Source organism: Leucopleurus acutus (genome assembly GCF_964270905.1).
Source record: "Leucopleurus acutus genome assembly, chromosome: 19".
Lineage (NCBI taxonomy): Eukaryota > Metazoa > Chordata > Mammalia > Artiodactyla > Delphinidae > Leucopleurus > Leucopleurus acutus.
Window position 1 is genome coordinate 5332304 of NC_139161.1, and position 19926 is coordinate 5352229.

Genomic DNA, 19926 nt, shown 5'->3' on the forward strand with positions numbered 1-19926 from the left:
CAAGCTCAAGGTCTCCAAACAGCAAAGATTCTGTCTCCCATCTTCCAAGGAGCCCCAAGGAAGAGCCTGAGTTTCCAGATGGCGGATGTCCACCATTGCCTGACCAACTGGAAAATACACCTCTCTCGTACAACAACCGTCCCCTTCCACCCCAGGCTGGTATCAAAAACAGCCAGCCTTGGGAGCCAACTGCCAAGTGCATGGTGGACTCCATCATGGCAGCCTCCATGGACCCAGAGGCAGGAGCCTCCTCCTGGGCTCCCCATCCAAGTTCCAAGGCCCCATCCTCCACGTCCAGTGCCCCTCTAACCATGACCCCAACCCAACGTGTTGGCTCAGCTGGATCCTTAGCCCCACAGATGCAGGGAGCCTCTGAAGGGAGTCTGCTCTTTCAAAACACCAGCTCACCCTTCACTAAACCACGGTTCCCATCACAACAGGGGTCTCAGCTTTGGCACCATGCAATCACAGGGACAGGAAGGGGAGGAGGGAGGGGGCTCTAGAAACTACTGAAGAGGGGAGGGCTCTAGAAACTACTGAAGCCTCATCCCACCCCCTGGAGATTCTGATGTAGTCCAGGATGCGTCCAGGGCATGGGGCTTTCCACATCTCTCCAGGTGATTCTAACGTGCAGCCAGGGTGGCGAACCACTGCATCGGAAGGAAGGGAGCTTCCCCAAAGCCAGAGCGCTCCCTGGAATCAAACCACCAAGGACGCTAGGCCACGTGAGCTCACTCTGCTAGACCATGGATGCCAATGACAGTGGCAAAGTTGAGTTCGGTTTGAGCTGGGGGACACCTGGCTTTATTTCACCAACTCAAATTGCACACGTTCACCTGTGGCTGTCCGTCTTGATGGCCACAGCGTGCATTATGTGACAAGGACAATGGAGCAAAAGGGTCCACATAACTCATCAGGCTTCACTGCTAAGCCATTCCCTGGAGGTTCTTAAAGGCCCCCTTCCAGCAAAGGGAAGCAGTAGCATTGACTTCAGGAGCAAAGCCCAGGTCCCCAGAAAATCACCGACTCGGGAACGTCAGACACTCCAGGGAATGTTCCACAACCTGCAGCCTGCGGCCCTGCACAGCACAGAGCTGTGGTCCCCGTGGTCCATCACCTACCTGCAACTACATCAGGGATCAGCAAACTTCAGTAAAAAGCCAGATAGTTTTGCAGGCCACGCAGTCCTGCTGCAGCTCTTCAGGGCTGCTGTTGTCATGCAGAAGCAGCCGCTGATAATATTGATATGTAAACAAGTGGGCGTGCCTGGGTTCCAATAAACCTCCATTTACAAAAACAGACAGTGGGGGAAAAACAGACAGAGGGCGGGACTCGGACCACTGGTGTAGTGTGCCCACCCCTCCGCTAGATCAGAGCTCCCTTAAAGACAGAGCCCTCTCTCCTGGCACTTTTCCAACTGCTCAGCACTTGACACAGTGCCTGGAATACAGGAGGAGAGGGGAGAGGAGAGGAGGGAAGAGGAGGGGAGAGGAGGGGAGGGGAGGGGAGGGGAGGGGAGGGGAGGGGTTACTGTGACTTCGGGGCACTCACATATGACTATTTGAAGCCCTGCTGGCCACCGACATACACTCACACCTCCTCCTTCATGGGTGCAGGGGAGGAGGCCCCCAGACAAAGCGGCACAGATATTCCCAAGGATGGTGCCCTGGCTCAACTGTAGAGTCGGCCCAGGACCACAAGGAAAAGCAGAGGAAGAAAACGGGAAACGGGTTGCCAGGCCATGAGAGTGGAGGCTGCCCAAGGATGCATGCGGGGAAGGAGAGGACAGGGGATGGGGCGAGACGGGGGCCGGGAGGGAGCAACGTCCGTCTGGGGCCCTGGGCAGACTCCGGGCTACCCCACCCCAGGTGCTCAGACACGTGGGCTCTGCCACCAACGCAAACGCGGTTCCTTCCCATCACTGCAGAGAGAAGGCAACACGTATCACTTCCTCCCCTGCACTGCTTACAAGGGCGCTAGAAGTCTGAAGCATGAAATGGAAAAGAAAAAACACAACAAGCATAACCATCATCATCTGCCTCCTTCCCGAGCGTGTTTCTTCCCTTTCTCCTTTCTTTCCCTCTCGCCTCGCCGCCCCCTCCCCCTGCAGCAAGACCTCGCTCCCCCCCACCACGTGGAGTCAGGATGTCCCTTTCTCCTTTCTTCCCCTCTCGCCTCGCCTCGCCACCCCCTCCTCCTGCAGCAAGACCTCGCTCCCCCCCCCCCGCCCTCCCCACAACGTGGAGTCAGGATGTCCCTTTCTCCTTTCTTCCCCTCTTGCCTCACCGCCCCCTCCCCCTGCAGCAAGACCTCGCTCCCCCCTACAACGTGGAGTCAGGATGTGCTGGGAAGGAAGGGCCTCATCTTGCCCCCCCCCCCGCACGTGCGCACAGGGTAAGGGGAGGGCCGGGGGGCAGAGCTGTCACCACGTCGTCCTCGCGCCCACAGGAACCACTGCTGTCTGGGGGCCTGGGGCACTGGCCAAAAATCAGGCTTGTCCCCTGTGGCACGTTCAGTGTCTCCTGCCTGGCCTTGGCGTGGCTTGAGGACACTCAGCTGAGACACAGGAGTTTCCCACCGGAAGCTGGTCATTTGAGACCCTTGAAAAGCAAGTGTCTCGTGGAGAAGCGGCAGGCGCCCCTTGACGACAAGCCCTGAACAGTGAACGGTCCCGGCTGGAGAAGGGCCCTTCCCAGCACTTCCCTGGGGTCCAGTGGCTAAGACTCCCCGCTCCCCATGCAGGGGGCGCAGGCCCGATCCCTGGTCGGGAACTAAGATCCTACATGCCGTGTGGCACGGCCAAAGTAAGAAAAGAGGAGGGCCCAGCCCCACATCTTCTTCCTGCACCGGGCCACACCCACCTCGTCAAACGAGACCCCTGTGACAGGTGGCTCAAAGTCCCACCAAGCCCACCCTGGAATATGCCCTCCCTGCACTGAGCACCCACCAAAAGGGCAGCCTTAGCCCTAGAACAGACCAACATCACCTCCCTGGTCTCTGCGTCCCAGTGCAAGAGAAAAGCTGCAGAGAGTAAAATCTAGGAGGCCCTGGGGCTCCCTGGTTCCTCAAATCTTGAAAAAGCAGGTTTAAGAGAGGAGTCCGCATGGGACAACTGCCATGAAACTTCCAAGGCAACCTGTCCACAGTCCAGGTGGCGCTGGGGATGGAACCTCCTCAATGTCTACACAGCTTCAGCATCCCCAGGATGCCATCAGGGGCCCTTCATCTCACTCGGCCTCACAAGAGGAAAATGAGAGAAACAGACGGCAATGATCTTTGCAGGAGCCCCATCAGAGCCCATTAGAGTACTCATACTGTCTGGTGGGAGCCCAGCCCACTTCAGTGTGGTCCAGAGACCTCACATTGGAAAATCTCCATTAGGACGTATCAGGCTTCCCTACCTCTCAGGCAAGAAGAAGGAGAAAAGGTAAGAGCAATTATTACTTCGTCATCCAGGAGCTGTAGAGCCAGGAGTATAAAGGCCAGGCTTTCTGAAGCCCCAATTCAATGGCTACTCTGCACCCCTGGCCCTTCTCTCTCTCCTATTTACCCTAGAAGAAACCTTTCCGATGGATCTGGCTGGAATCTCCTCCCTGAGTCTCTCATGCTACAATTTAAGTCCATTTCTTCCCATCCATTTCTCCATGGAAATGGAGAACAGCTGGTCACCATCATCCCTCCAGACGCAAAGGCCGTCACTGGAGAGCATCACTAACTTCCAACAGCGAGCCAGTTATTAGGAGAAAACAGCAAGCACCACTTGTGGCACAAAAGCAGACTCAGCCAAAAGCTCCTTAAGAAAAATCACGTCTTTCATAAGGAGCCAGCTCCCTATGGGATTAAATAATAGATAGTAAATTGCCTTTTCATGCCTAGAAGTAAGCTTTTTGATTGGTAGCCTATCTTTGTCGTCTGCAGTTTCATGGTCATATTTATTCCACACAAGTGTTTCCTCCTTGAGAGAGAATATACACTGATTTAGAGATTCCTAGTTAGTTCACAGAAAAAGAGACATCAGAGGGACTTCCCTGGTGGCGCAGTGGTTAACAATCTGCCTGCCAAAGCAGGGGACACGGGTTCGAGCCCTGGTCCAGGAAGATCCCACATGCCACGGAGCAACTGGGCCCATGCGCCACGGCTGCTGAGCCTGCACTCTGGAGCCCGCGAGCCGCAGCTGCTGAGCCCGCGTGCCACACCTACTGAAGCCCGTGCGCCAAGAGCCCGTGCTCCGCAACAAGAGAAGCCACTGCAGTAAGAGGCCCGCACACCACAGCGAACAGTGGTCCCCGCTCGCCGCAACTAGAGAAAGCCCGCAGGCAGCCACAAATAAAAAATAAATAAAATAAATGCAACATCTAAGTGATGTTTTTTAAGAATAAAAATAAATTTAAAAAAAATACCTATGTCCTTTGTCCTGGGAACCTCTCTCACAGAAACACTTGTTGCAGTGCACAGTTATATACTGTATTAATATGTCACTGCAGCATTATATTAGAGACAGATTTTAATATACATATGACACATACCTAAATGTATGCAGAACTGACTGTAGAAACATGTTATGTCTGTGCAAGGTACAATGGGACCCCAGTCAAATGTCTGGTGGCCAGGTTTCCCTTCTTCTAGATTCAAAGCACCCGAAAGCAGTGTTGAAGAAGCAAAGCCTTCAGGGTATCAGGCACTATGGCACATCTAACCGTCCTGACACTTTGTACGTGCGTCATAAAAGTTCTCCAAAGATACACACTCAGGGTTAATGGCGGTGACCTCTGGGAAGCCAGTAGGAAAGAAAAGGGGATGTTCTTCTTCTTTGTCTTTTTTTTTTAAGATTTTTTTTTAAATTTTATTTATTTTATTTATGTATTTTTGGCTGCATTGGGTCTTCGTTGCTGCACACAGGCTTTCTCTAGTTGCAGCGAGCAGGGGGCTACTCTTTGTTGCGGTGCACAGTAGGTTGACTGTATTAAATATAAATCGGTCCATGATAAGTACAAGCAATTATTACAGCTTGGACTACTGGGGCTCTACTGCCTTCCTCTAGTTTGGGGAGGCATTTATGAGAATCCACTTCTAGTCACCAATGCCACTGAATTTTCCTGAGTTTGAGTCCCATCTGTCTCCCCCACCAAGCTTGTACTTTTCTCCCTGCATCGGGAGACTGGTCAGGAGCTCCTCTGTGCAACTAGCATATTCTCAAGGTCACGGTTAGAAAAATAAATGACTTATTTTCTAATAAAGACACAAAGATAACTTTTAGAATCTCTTTTTTTCCACCAACTATTTTAAAACTCAGAAGTAAACTATTTTAGATCCTCATAGTGAAAAGAACATAAAACACTGGTCTGATGATGTTTTTTAAGGAACTCTTAAATTTTCATGGTTTAACGCTCCCAAATTCATTCTTACAGGTCCTGAAGACTGGTATACTCTACGTGTTTTTTGTTTCCTCCCTTGTTTCATCTTGGGTTTTGTCTTTTGTTATATAAATCTTACAGAGGCTTTTGGCCTAAAAGAGTAAACTAGATCAGGACACCCAAGTGGCAGGTCAGCACAGAACACAGTTCTGCAAACTCTGTATCTGTGTAACCGCTACAAGAATTCTGAAAAACTAGGTATCCTCTCACTCATTTTGAAATTGACATTTAAAATGTTTTCTATTACTCAGCCGTAAAAAAGAATGAAATAATGCCATTTGCAGCAACATGGATGGACCTAGAGATCATCATACTAAGTGAAGTTAAGTCAGAAAGACAAATACCATATGATACCACGTATATGTGGAATCTAAAATACGACACAAACGAACTTATCTACGAAACAGAAACAGACTCACAGAAACAGAGAACAGACTTGTGGTTACCAAGGAGGAAGGGGGATGGGGGAGGAATGGATTGGGAGTTTGAGATTAGCAGATGCAAACTATTATATACAGAATGGATAAACAACAAGGTCCCACTGTATAGCACAGAGAACTACATTCACTATCATGTGATAAACCGTAACGGAAAAGAATATGAAAAAGAATATACATATGTAAAACCGAATCACTTTGCTGTACAGCAGAAATTAACACAACACTGTACCTCAACTATACTTCAATAAAATTCAAAAAATAAAAAATAAATAGTTTCATCTCAAATTTAAGGAGTCGCAAAAGACATAAATTCTGGCATGTAAATATTGATGTCTTTAAATAAAACTGCTTCATCGGTAGTTTAAATGGACCCAGTGGGATCTAAACAGCATAGAGAGGGAATTCCCTGGTGGTCCAGTGGTTAAGACCCAGCACTTTCACTGCCGGGGCCCAGGTTCAACCCCTGGCGGAGGAACTAAGATCCTGCGAGCCGCGCGTTGCAGCCAAATAAATAAGTAAAAATAAACAGCACAGGGATTTGACTCTCCCATTATCCACTTAAAAATATACACAAACTAAGCTGTGTGTTTATGTCTAATGCACTTTTCTGTTCGAGGGTTACATTCTACACGCAAAACCACACGTGCAAGCTCTTCTTCCAAAGTCAAAAAATGTACATCATTCTCTTTTCTCCTTGATTTGTACTTCAATTGCATTTCCCCACAGAATTTTATCCTAGAGCAACTTACATTGTATGCTAGAAAGTCTGTCACTGGTTTCTTTATCATACTGCTTTGCAAAAAAATATTTCTATTCATTTCCATTTAATTTTTAAAAATTCCCTGTGAGCCTAGGGCTCCAACTGCTTAAATAACAATTTCCTGGATTGAGTGACCGTTAAAACATTAGCGGTCGAGGGGCTTCCCTGGTGGCGCAGTGGTTAAGAATCCACCTGCCAATGCAGGGGACACGGGTTCGAGCCCTGGTCTGGGAAGATCCCACATGCCGTGGAGAAAATAAGCGCATGCACCACAACTACTGAGCCTGTGCTCTAGAGCCCGCGAGCCACAACTATTGAAGCCTGTGTGCCACAACTACTGAAGCCCACGCACCTAGAGCCCGTGCTCCACAACATGAGAAGCCACGACAATGAGAAGCCCACGCACCACAACGAAGAGTAGCCCCCGCTCGCCGCAACCAGAGAGAGCCTGCGCGCAGAACGAAGACCCAACCCAGCCATAAATAAATAAATAAATAAATTTAGAACTATTAGTGGTCAAGAACACATTCATAATAACAAAAATTGAATATGCTGTTTCATAATTATTAGACACTCAGAAGTAAAATAGTCTTGGAAATGCATCTTCTCATGGATGAGGCTTTTTTTCTTATATTTTCAATTCATTCATATAACTGTGAATAAACATCAAGAAGTTATTGCTAGAATAAGACCGGGCTAAGCATCAATTTTATTTCTATTTTTCTTTGGGTTCTTTCTTTTCTTAAAGCAAACAAAGAGAAAACGTGTTCATGTAAAGAAGATAGAAAAAAATAGATATATTGTTATAATATTGTCATTTTGTTCTTTGAACTCTATCCAAGGGGGCTCAAAATCCCAGAGTGGTCCACCATGGAAATTTACACTAAAGGCTTTTTTTTTTTTTTTTTTTTTGGCTATTCCACACAGCTTGCGGGATCTTAGTTCTCTGACCAGAGATCAAACCCAGGCACTTGGCAGTGAAAGTGCTGAGTCCTAACCACTGGACTACCAGGGAATTCCCTACATTAAAGGATTTCTCTGCTAACAGTTTGATTCAAAGGACGGGACAGTCTCCGAATTGCTAAAGGATTTGTGTCCAGCGGTCAGTGGTTCAAGTCCTTCACTCTCTCCACCCGAGCACCAACATGCCAAGGGTCTCTCCGTCTGTGCGTGGAGATGTGGCTACCCAAAGACAAGGAAGTAAGGCAAGAGTGCATCTTCCCTTCGTGAAGTAGGAGAGGACGACTGTGTCGGGGAAGGTGGGAAGACAGGACCTGCCACTGGGGTATTCTCAGGCAGAGCAGTTTGGGGAAAGAGAACAAAACTGGAAGCTGAGGACCTGGGAATTGATTCTGTGACCACTCTCCCTGCCCCGTGAAACACCCAGAATGTCTCCGCAGATGCCAGTCTCACAGCTGCTGACTTAGAGAACTTTCGGGAGGGCCCGCGCCCGGGTCAGGTTTTGCGGATCACAGAACTACAAAAAGAGGAGAAAGGAACCAAATCCTGAGCAACCAGAAGGGAAAACCACATATTAACAGCCTTCTGATGGGACTGATGGGACTGGAATACACAGCACCACTGTGACAGTGACTCACGCCTGGAAAATGGATCTGCATTAAGTAAGCCTTGAGGTCCAACTCCCAGCTTACAGGAGACCCAGGGAACAGAGGGACAAGTTCAACAGCACCATAAGGAAGCAATCTGCCAAAGCCAGAATGTGGGACACTCTACAGATGAATGATCCAGTTTCTCTAACATATCACGAGCATGGGGAAAAAAGGCCGCGGGGCGGCGGGGCTGCTGGGGGGTACTGCTAAAGAATAAAAGCGACTTTTATTTTGAACTTTTTATTTTGTTTCAGTATGCAACAAATTCAATATGAAAACCTTGTTTGTATCCTGATTCTAAGAAAAAATTTTAGAAGACAATTTTTTTTAAAATGGCAGAAGTTTGAATGTGAACTAAGTGTTGGATAATAATAAGGAATTATTAATTTTGGTAGGTGTGATAATACCATGGTGATTATGTTTTTTAAAAAAAGTCATTCAGGGAGTTCCCTGGTTGCCTAGTGGTTAGGATTCAGTGCTTTCACTGCTGTGGCCCAGGTTCATTCCCTGGTCGGGGAACTGAGATCCTGCAAGACGCGTGGTGAGGCAAGAAAGAAAGAAAGAGAGAGAGAGAGGGAGGGAGAAAGGAAAGGGAAAGAGAGAGAGAGAGAGAGAGAGAGAGAGAGAGGGAGAGGGAGAAAGAGAGAAAGAAAGAAAGAAAGAAAGAAAGAAAGAAAGACAGAAAGAAAGAAAGAAGGAAGGAGAGAGAGAGAGGAAGGAAGGGAGAGAGAGAGGAAGGAAGGAAGGAACGGAGGAAGGGAGGGAGGAAGGGAAAGAAAGGGAGGGAGGGAGGAAGGAAAGAAGGGAGAGAGAAAGAGAGAAAGAAAGAGTCATTCAACTAGAGTTGTGCGTTGAATTTACAAGTAAGATCACACGATGTCTAAGCTTTGCTTTTACACAGTATTCCACCTCCCGAGAATATGGGGTGGGAGGAGGGGGAAAACACGTGAAATTGAGATTAGCAAAATGTCAATAATGATTGAAGCTGGGTGGTGGGTACCTGGGCTGCCTCATAGGATTCGCTCCACTTTATTACACGTTTGAAACTGTCTTGGGGACTTCCCTGGTAGCACAGTGGTTAAGAATCCACCTGCCAATGCAGGGGGCACGGGTTCGATCCCTGGTCCGGGAAGATCTCACGTGCTGCAAAGCAACTAAGCCCGTGCGCCACACCTACCGAGCTCTAGAGCCCACTGGCCACAACTACTGAAGCCCGTGTGCCTAGAGCCTGTGCTCTGCAGCAAGAGAAGCCACCGCAATGAGAAGCCGGCGCACCGCAAAGGAGAGTGGCCCCCGCTCGCCACAGCTAGAGAAAGCCCGCGGGCAGTCACGAAGACCCAGCGCAGCCAAAAAAAAAAGATAATGTCTATAATATAAGGTCTTTCAAGGGTGAGAGGATGAGAGAAAGAGAATATTTAATTAGTGCCAGCAAAGCTCTGTGCTAAGCCCTTCCTAAATATTATCTTATTGGAAATACTTATTTACAAGTCCTGAGACAGCTGCCAACAAGCTTCTTTCACTGTCTAAGGAGAGGCAGGGGCATTCAGTACACTGGATGCAAACAGGGTCAGCGAGAAGAGGGAGCCATTAGCACCTGTAGATCACAGAGATGCAGCTTGGCCGCATGCGGAGAAACTGGAAATACCCCTTAGCAGAGAAATAACAAAATAAACATCCTCCACTTACATCCCTCCTACCATGTGCTACTTACCCCTGCAGCAAAGCCAAGGCTTCCATCTAAGATCCGCCTCTGAAAATGAAAACAAGATGGTTCAGTTTCTAAGGGATGTTCCGTGGGATAAGACGAAACCATAGGCCTAAGAGAGCCACATGAATGAAGTCTAGCCCATGCCTCACTCTGCGAACCTACCTGGAATCCTGGACCCAAGCCTTTATAAAATGGGCCGAGAACCAGGGGGGAAAAAATTTTTTTGAAACCTTCCATCCATCCCACAGCCAATCAGAGCATTCTTTCAGTGTGACCCTTGCTTTTCATTGGTCCACGTGTTTTGCCTCTTCCTCGGCTCTCCCTGTGAATTATGGCTATAAACCTTTAGTAAGGAGCTGGTCTAAACGATGGAAAGTGACAAGTACTGGCAAGGAGCATGTGGACCAATCAAAATCCTCCCACACTGAAAGAGGCAGAGTACAAACCGGTACAGCCACCTGGCAAAGCTGGCGGCACCCACTAGAAGTTAAACCTTCACAAGCATACCCTCTGGCCCAGCAGTGCCACGCATAATCACCTAACAGAAATGCATATTTGGACTCACCAGACGCGTGTACAGAAATGCTCTTTGCGGCATTATTTGTGAGAGCCGAAAACTAGAAACTAACCGAAAGCCCACCACGAGCAGGATGGATACACCATTAGGTTGTACGCATACAAGAGAACACCACATGGAAATGAGAACACACATATATAGGTGAATGGAGCTCACAGCCGGGCAGGGGCATTCAGCAGACTGGAAAATAAAGAGGGTGAAATCAGCCCGACAGAGAAGAGCATATACTATACGATTACTCCATTTATATACTATACAAAACACAGAAAACCAGTCTCTGCCGTTGGAGAGCAGGAGAGGGGCTGCCCTTGGAGTGGAGGTAAGGGGTGGGGAGGCAGTGACTGGAAGGGACCCTGAAAGGGCTAGTGGGAGCGGGGGAATGGGGGGCTGGTCCTGTTCCAGCACTTGATCTGGGTACTACTTTCACGGGTGAAAAGTTATCAAGCTGTACACACTTATAAAATGTGCATTTTCTATCTGCTTCGTAGATTTCAATAAAAAGCATGGTTGTTGTTTTTTTTAGGAAGTGGCCTAAGTTAGGGATATAATCTACAGCCACATGGACACACTAGAGATATGCTGCGATGCTCATCACCCCGACCCTTGAGCCTCCCAGTGAGGTCTGGGAAGCTAGTGCTGACAGGTAATCACCACCGGCTACAGGCACCCTCTCCCCACCTCTGTGTGGCTAAGGGGGGGATGGAAGGTTCTGACCCCAGTGAGCCGCACAAATGACACTCTTCTCTAGCCCTGCCACGACATAAGCCAAGCTGGTCTCATCGACTAATTTAATCAAGGCAGACAGATATACTTCAAAAGTCAGGCAGAACCATCCTTTCAGCATTCCTCTGGATCCGGAAAGGAGAAGCATTGTACTTTTCTGAAGATCAGTAAACCTGTTCTTCTACTTTCAGACATCTGTCTCAAGGAACTAATCAGATGTGTGCTCAAAGATTCATGTTCATCATAACACTATTTCTAGAAGCAAGAAAAAGAGACATAAACTAACTGTCCAGCGGTTGGGGACTGGCTAACTCAACTGCAATGCATTTTTATGGCGGGATATTGTACAGCCATTTAAGTAACCAGAGTAAATCAAAATAATCGAAAAACCATTTAGGGATATACGGAGGCGTACTTACAACATCCAGTGAGAACCACTGGTTATAAAACATCACAGACAGTTTGCTCCTCATTATGTAAAGAAAACAGATATGTCTGTACTTATGTTCACTCAAATACAGCTGAATACATTTGAACAAATATGTTCGGTTTTCCTTTCAGAGAAGCGGGATCACGAACTTTTTTATTATTTCTTTCAGCTTTTCCATATTTTCCAAGCTTCCTACAATTACAACGTGAGTTTTTCAATCGAGAAAATGAATCTTGAGTGAGGTTGAGCCCATGCTGCCAAGGGCAGCAGAGCAGAGGGCGGATGGCTGGGTGTCTGCTATCCCGAGGGACCGTCACCACAGCCCCCATTCTAGCTGAGCGAAAACTGAGGTTCCCCGGGGAGGGGAAGGGGAAGAGACAACCTCTGTGCGCTCACGTCTAAGGCTGGCTTTATCCCCTAGTGCTGGAGCCCCTTCCCACTCCTCCCGCACCCCTCCTGTGCAGAGAGGGCTCACACAGCCCAGCTGGGCCTGCTGTCTTTAGAAGGTCCCACTTTCAAGGTTAGCCCTTGGCTGGCTTCTGGGAAGCTGGCACTGGGACTGCTCGCCCCACTCCCTGAGCAGTAAGGGTGGGCCCGGTGCCTGCTTCACAAACAAGGTGACTTGTGCACGACACCTGCTTTCCTTCTTCAAGTCTGGGATTTGGGTTGGCAGCTCAGCACAGATGCCCACGTGACCAGTCCCCAGTAAAAACCTTGGGGCCCGAGTCTGACCTGGGCGTCCCTGGGCTGACACATGGTCCACGTGTTACTGCATTTTCGTTGCTGGGGGAATGAGCACGCTCTGCGCCCCCTCACGGGAGGAAGGGGGCATGGGATCCCAAATCTGGGCACAGGCTTCTCCAGACCCTGACCGTCTCTGTCTTGCTGATGCTATCGTGTGTCCTTTCGCTGTAAGAAACCTGAGCCATGAGAGCAACTCGATGCTGAGTCCTCCGAGTCTAGCGAATCACCAACCGCGTGAGGGGTCTCGGGGAGCCCCTGTGTGCCTCCACACAGAGAGAGGACTCAGCAGTTCCCCCTGCTGGCCTGGGGATCACACTAACACGACACAAACGAGCGGCTCCGCGGCTCCCAAGGGGAAGGGGGCACCTCTGGGATGGCTTCTCCCTTCTGAGGAGCCTCCACAGCATCGGCCGGGGCCACACGGGGCTGTGGGGTTCCACTCGGGTCTCCAGGGCCAGGTGGGCCAGCTAGACCCCAGCTATTTCGACTCAGATCTCGCCTTCTCAATGCAAAAGAAACTGGTGAAGATGAGATGAGATGAGACGGTGAAGGTGCTCTGCGCCAGAAGGGCGCGAGGACAGGACCCCAGAAGACCTGGCGTGGCTGTCGGGAACCGGGAGGAGGGTTAGGTCACCTGTCGACAGTAACCCGGGACTCCTCGGGGCTGTGGGTCTCCCCAGGCAGGGGAGGGCAGTGGGGGAGGCCCCACCTTGTTGGCAACATCAACACTGCTTTCCAGGCTCTAACACAAGAGTGCCCGGCTGGCCGGCTTCCTAGATGGGTTTTGCTTTCCAGATAGGCCTCCCAGCACACTTCTGGCTAACCACCCCTACAGTGTCTGTGACTGCATGAGCCACGCAGGGGCTTCGCTTTCATCAAGGCATCCATGGCTGACGGCTCCAGGCCGTGGACCGGGGGTGGGGGGGTCAAGGTTGCAGGAAAGAAAGGACTTCCGGGCACAAGAGGGGGGCGTGGGGAGGGGAGGGGAGGGGAGGCGTGGGTGTGAACGGGGCGGGGGGGGTGGCCCTGGGGATGTGAGGGGGATGCACAGGGCCAGCGTAGGGGTCTGGGGGGGCGGGGAGAGGAGCATGGGAGTTTGCATGGAGTGTGTAGGAGGGTGTAGCGTGTGGCAGAGGGAGAGGTGGGGTCTGGGGGATCTAGGGATGCAGGGGTAGGCAGATGTGGGGTCTATAGGAGCCTGGGAGGCAGGTGTGCGTGTATTCATCCCAAAGAGGGTGAGAGAGTCCATGAAGAGCCTGGAAATGGGGTAAAAGAGGAAGTGGACAGACGCCCCCCCCCCCCCTTTTCCCCAAGGTCTTTTCAACCATCTCTAACTCAAGGCCACAGGGCAGGAGAGGTACAAACCTCACGCACATCACCACCTGCTCCGGACCCAAACTAGACGGAGGATAGAAATCAGGCAGAGGGCTCAAGGAGGCTGAGTACCTGGTCTTCTCACTTACTGCTCCCTCTGAGTCAGGAGGGGGGAAGCAGGGGACCCAGAAGCACAGGCGCAGCAAGCTGGAAGGGACAAGGGGAGGCAAGGGGGCAGAACCAACGTCATCCCAACCTGGAGCTGTGGCCGGCGGCACGAGCGAGTCTGCAGCCCACTGGGCGGAAGGGGCTGGTTTCAAAGCTTGCTAAGAGAGTCCCTGAGAACCCCCAGAACCCCCAGAACCGAACCGAGGCAACTCACCTGTCCACTAGAGAATACGAACACAAGAGCTGCCCCAGCCGCCGTCATCCCCCAGGTGAAGAAGGTCCCCAGCAAGGCCTGGGACACAGGGCTGTGGCCTTGGAGCATGCTGGATACAGCTGTGTGCAGAGGAGCACGAGAGGGTCAGCACCCGCGGCCCCTCCACCCGAGCTGGCCCACGTCTGGGCTGCTGGTGCGCACCCTTCCGCCATCCATCCCGCAGTGACCTCAATGACCCGGCGCAGGTCGGGCGGCTTCATCCAGCTTCTCCCCGGGTACTGGAAATCATCTAACTCCAAAAGGAGGGACATGCGGACACATAGGGAGATGCCAGAGGAGTAGACGCCGCGACAGAAGGGACGACATTGGGAAATAGTTCCAAAGAGAAGAAGCGCAAAGAATGTGAATTATTTAGCCTGGAGGAAGGGCGCATGGGAGGGTCGGGCGACTGCAGCCTTCCAGCATATTCTGCCTTTTCTACCTGGCCTTGCCTACCGTCCATCAGCGGTTCTGTCTCCTCCAAACACAGGTGACTAGCTCCGATTCCCTCTTGAAGTTCTTCCACCTACATCCTGATCACACTTTCAATAGCTCCCCGGGGCAGTTCCCACGGCGGTTCCCAAGGCCTGCAAAGGGTGCACGCCATAGACTGACCTGCAACTAGCCCAATAACTGTTCAACTACTGCACCCCGCGTGGGCATCATATTCCAACTCAACCCAATTATTCCCAGAACCTTTGACAAGCCCCAGATGGTCCTACTCCAAGTCTCTCTTTATCCGGTTTCCTACCAGCATGCCTTCCTCCGCACCCTCCAGCCATCAGACCCAGTGAATCCTCTGTTGCCCACCTAACACCGAATTCAACTCCACGCTTCCCCGATTCCTCTCCACTCCTGTCCGAGGACACACCTTTGGTGTTTTCTTTGTGTGGGCTTGCCTCCTTCATCTTTTATATCATTCGTTGCTTAAAAACAGGGATGATGTTTTTTCACACTTGACACCCCTGTAAAACAGGGCTTTCTGACACCCCAAACTATGTGTTGAATTGAAAAGGGCCAGCTTAACTTGAATAAGACACTCAGCAAGAACAAGGAAACAGAGACCCAAGGGGCATTTCCGCCAGTCCACTGAGCACACCTGCTCCCAAAGCTGGGAATCTCCTCTAGACTTGACATGTTTTCAATTCTAGCTCTAAAATGACAGGGAATCAGACGCTCCCTGTGGAAAGTTACGAGGCGGAGAAACCTGTTGGTTGAAAAGCCCTGTGTTTTGGTACATAAACACTGGGGGTCAGGGCCTCATCTCAAAGGGCTCATTCAGCTCGCCCCCCGCCCCCGCCATCTTCCAGCAACCACAGGGCTGGACACGACCCCGCTAGGCTCAGCCCTGCCAGGCCCGAGTGGTCTGAGAGGAGCCAGCAGCCTGGGCTTGCAGATCAAAAGCTGAAGATTCTGCCTCTGACCCTGGAAGGAAACCAGGGCAGAGGGTGGAAGGGCCCTCTTATGCCACGAGGGTCAACAACACAGCAGGATTCAGACCTAGGAGGGCTGCGAGTCCAGGTGAACCCAGATAAGCCCAGGTGAGCCCAGCTGTGCCCAGGCTCAGCCGAGGTGCCAGGAATCCCTGGAGAGAAACAGGATTCCGATTGGGTCCCCAGAGTCTCAGTGGACTTCAGAATGATGACTGCACCAAATAAAGAAAAGCAAATATTAGAAAAAACCCACCTTTTTACATATGTCATCTAGTTAAGGTACCCTACAGACAATGGTTCACGTTTGTCTTTAAACAGAGACATCCGGATCATTGCACCAACCTTCTCCTTCTAGCTACTCGCAGATAAAATTTCAAACAGCATTTACAAAGAAAGGCACATAGCTATCATCTCCTCAGTACTTACCGTCCAAGACAGGTCATAACAAAAAAACAACTTTGTTTTTCAGCGTTGAATGTGCCTTTTAATAACTACAGAAAAGAGGAAACCGTTTACATTCACCAACGGGCCAAAGTCAACATGGATTTTGTGATCTGGCAAACGAGGGAGCTCGTGGGTGTTCTTGGGGGCTAGTGGGAGGGGAAAACACCCTTCCAAGACCCTATTTACACCCGAGCACCCTGAGATGTAAGAAAAAGGGACACAGAGGGAAGACCAAAGCCGCCATCCTTCCCATCCCTACAACAGCAGATCTGTCAGCAACGCAAGCTCAGTGCCCCTTGGAGAAGTTTCCTCCATTTGCTGTTTTAAATCCTCACTACTCAAAGGGTGGTCCCAGAACCAGCAGTGCTAGGCGCCCTTAGGAGCTAAGTTAGAAATGCAGAATCTCAGGCCCTACCCCAGACTTGCTGAATCAGAACCTGCATTTGAGCGAGTCCCATGGGGGATTCTTATGCACATCAAAGTGGAAAGCACAGGTCTAAAACTGGAACAACTTCTACAAGACCAAGAACTTAGAAAGTGAGTTCTCCTGCCCTAAGAGGGATCCGCAGGGCCACGGCCACAGAGACCCAAGAGAACAGAAAGTTTTCTCCAGCAGGTAGACCAGGAGCGCCTTGGGAGCAGGGAAGGTCAGCCAGGGCACCTCAAAAGCCGCTTCTGCAATGGGGCTCAGACTTCCTCGTGAGCTGATACTAATACATAAACCTGGGCTGCTTTGCGGAAGGCAGGATTATTCTCTGCCCGCTCCGGTTTTAAAGATGCCAGCACCACGCCCCACATAGCAGCACACGGCTCCTGGCTGATAGAGAATTAATTTATTTTCTCTTCCTTTTAAACCTGTCACCCTGCTTCCAAGAGTCAGCTTCAAGATGCCAATGAAAAAGTTGCAGAGGTGGAAAGAGCACTTCACGAAACCTACATACATGTCCTGACTTCGAGAGTGGAACTGAGCAAAATGATTCGGGTTTGGGCTGACGTGACTGCGGAAGAATGTTCTCTAACACCTGGCTACTCAAAGTGTGGTCCGAGGACCGGCCGACCTGGGGGTTGATTAGAAATCACCCTCTCGGGCCTGCTGCAACTTAACCGGATTCCCAGCCAAATTCAAGGGGTCCCGCTGACCCCCAGAACCAGAGGTAGGGGCTTCGGAGCAGCTGGACTTGTAGCCACGGCCGTTCCCAGGGCTCCCGGGCCCCCCACACATGCCCACCGGGAAGCACTAAATGAAAAGGAGATCTTGGGGAACCACTGTCAAAGGAAGGCAGGTCAACAGCCTCCGGCTCGCCCTGGAGAGGGGCCGAGGTGGGGCTCCAGGCACCCCTCCCCCTCCTCTGCCACCTGCCAAGGCCGCCCCGCTTCTCCTCCGACCCCCTCCTCTCCCAAGGACGCCCCCTTCCAAACTGCACGGGGCTGCCCTTCCGAGTCCCACGCTCTGGTCGCGCTGGCCCCAGCCCCCGGGCCTCCAGCCCCACCGAAGGCGCCGAAGGAGAGAAAAGCCGACTCACTTCGGTGCCCTCTCAAGCCCCCACTCCACTTCCATCAGCCCCGCAGCCGCTGGCTCCCCGGCTCCACTCCGCGGTCACTTCCTGCTTCCCTCCCGGCACACGTGTCCCCCGGCCTTGAGGCCCCGCCCCCACTGCTGCGACTGGCAGATCCGGCCGGGAGAATAAATTCTCTGGTTCACAGCCTCTGCGGGCTCGGGAGCAGATCGGGGCGGGTGGAACAGAGCCCTGCAGAACCCTCTGCAATCTTCCAAGAAGCCCCAGACACCCAAGGAAAGGACACCTTTCGCAACGTCCCTGATACCGTTTATGTTGCTACACTTTGGCAGCTGAGTCCAACGCCCTGGGTGAGCAACAGAGCAGGAAGCGTTTGGAGAGGGTGGGGAATGGAATCTCCCACCATCAGCATCCTTCTCTAGGTCAATGGCCCTCAAACTATAGCGTCCAGTGGAACCACCCAGAGAGATGTCAAAACACAGAATGCTGGCACCCTCAGAGCTTCTGGTTCTGGAAGCCTGGGTGGGGCCCGAGGTTTTCTGTTCGGAACTAGTTGTTGCTTTTGCTCTGGTCCTGGGACCCCTCTTTGAGAACTCCTGCTTTGCTCTCCAGGCCTTCTACAAAAAGACTGTAGGGTAAGATAGCTAGATTTAGTCAAAAATAAAGACAGGATGCCCAGTTAAGTTTGAATTTTAGATAAACAACAAATAGTTTTTTAGTGTAAGTATATCCTGGGCAGTATTGGGGACATACTTATGCTAAAAACATATTTCATATTTGTTGCTTATCCGAAATTCAAATGTAACGGGTGTCCTGTATTTTATCTGATGACCCTACCAGAGGGTAACCAGAAACACTGCCCGTAATCACAGTGGCCACAGACCAGAGGATCCAATAGGAGCAGACCACTTTTGTCCATAGTTGTGGGCACTGATGATTGCACCAGATCCATGCACTGGGCCAGGAAGGGAAGACGGCGTGGTGACAGTAGCTGGTTTCTGCCTTCAGGAGATTCCCAGACCAGGGAGAGAGCCAGGCCAGCTGTCTTAGTCAGCTAGGGCTGCCATAAGAAAATACCACAGACTGGGTGGCTTAAACAATAGACACCTGTTTTCTCACACTCCTGGAGGCTGCAAGTCCAAGGTCAGTGCAAGATCAAGGTGCAGATTCAGAGCCTGGTGAGGGTCTCTTCCTGGTTTGCAGATGGCTGCCTCTCACTGTGTCCTCACATGGCCTCTTCTTGGTGCACACACAGGAAGGAAGAGAGAGGGATCTCTCTCTCTCTCCCTCTTCTTATAACGCTTCCAATCCTATCAAATGAGAAGCCCACCCTTATGGCTTCATTTAACCTTCATTACCTCCTAAAAGCTCTATCTCCAAATGCAGTCCCATTGGGGGTTAGGGCTTCGGCACATGAATTTCATGGGTGGAGCCCTCATGAATGGCATTGTTATCCTTATAAAACAGGCTCCAGAGAGCTCCCTTGCCCCATCTGCCATGTGAGGATACACAAGAAGTCTGTAATCCAGATAAGGCCCTCACCCAACCATGCTGACACCCTCATCTCAGACTTCCAGCTTCCAGAACTGTGAGCAATAAATTTCTGTTGTGTATAAGCTACCCCGTCTGTGGCATTTAGTTACAGCAGCACGAAAGGGACTAAGACACCCCATTTTACAGATAAGAAAACTGAGGCTCAGGAAAGCTCTGTATTGAGCCCAAGTTGACAGGGAGGTATGGAAAACCAAGCCCAGCTGACGCCAGAGATGGTGTTCTTCCTGCCTCAGACATTCAGGACTCACAAGATGGGACGGGACACCCTGATCAGCAAAACGGCTCTCTTCCCTTGAGCCATGCCAGTGCCCTAAAGCAGGGTGGCCAACCCCCAGGAGACAAATCCTGCCATTTCCCATCTTTCCCACTGAACCCCTTACACACACACACACACACACACACACACCACCAACCCAAACACACAAATTGCCTCTGTCTTTCTTGCACTCACTGATGGTAAGAAGCGCCCAAGTGTTGCCCAAAAGAAAATGTTTCCTTAAAGCTAAGTACACTGGCTCTTACCTCCAGCCCATCCCCAGCCCATTCCCATTCTCTCCCTCCAAAGCAAACTGTGCCCTGCAGCCTCCATAAGCTGGGGGAGGAGAGGAGAGATGAGTGTGTAAGAACAAACTAATTAGCAGGGGCTCATTAAAAGGTGGGGGGGGGGGACTTCCCTGGCAGCGCAGTGGTTAAGAATCCGCCTGCCAATGCAGGGGACAAGGGTTCGAGCCCTGGTCCGGGAAGACCCCGCATGCCGCGGAGCAACTAAGCCCGTGTGCCACAACTGCTGAGCCTGCGCGCCTGGAGCCCATGCTCCGCAACAAGAGAAGCCACCGC

The 19926-nt window shown here is 51.0% G+C and overlaps 1 protein-coding gene across 3 annotated transcripts in view; it reads right to left on the bottom strand.

Annotated features, from left to right (window-relative positions):
• SLC39A11 (solute carrier family 39 member 11) overlaps nt 1-17633 on the bottom strand; it is a 342388-nt gene extending 324755 nt beyond the window's left edge. For 2 of the 3 annotated variants that reach the window (XM_082860153.1, XM_082860152.1), the window contains exons 1-3: nt 17542-17633; nt 14103-14221; nt 9936-9974 (exon numbers count right to left, since the gene is read on the bottom strand). In XM_082860153.1, the coding sequence (XP_082716279.1) occupies nt 9936-9974; nt 14103-14210 (147 nt within the window). In that variant the 5' untranslated portion in view covers nt 14211-14221; nt 17542-17633. The remainder of the gene's footprint in view (nt 1-9935; nt 9975-14102; nt 14222-17541) is intronic. The other variant, XM_082860154.1, reaches the window with a different exon arrangement.
• Nucleotides 17634-19926: the final 2293 nt, after the last annotated feature.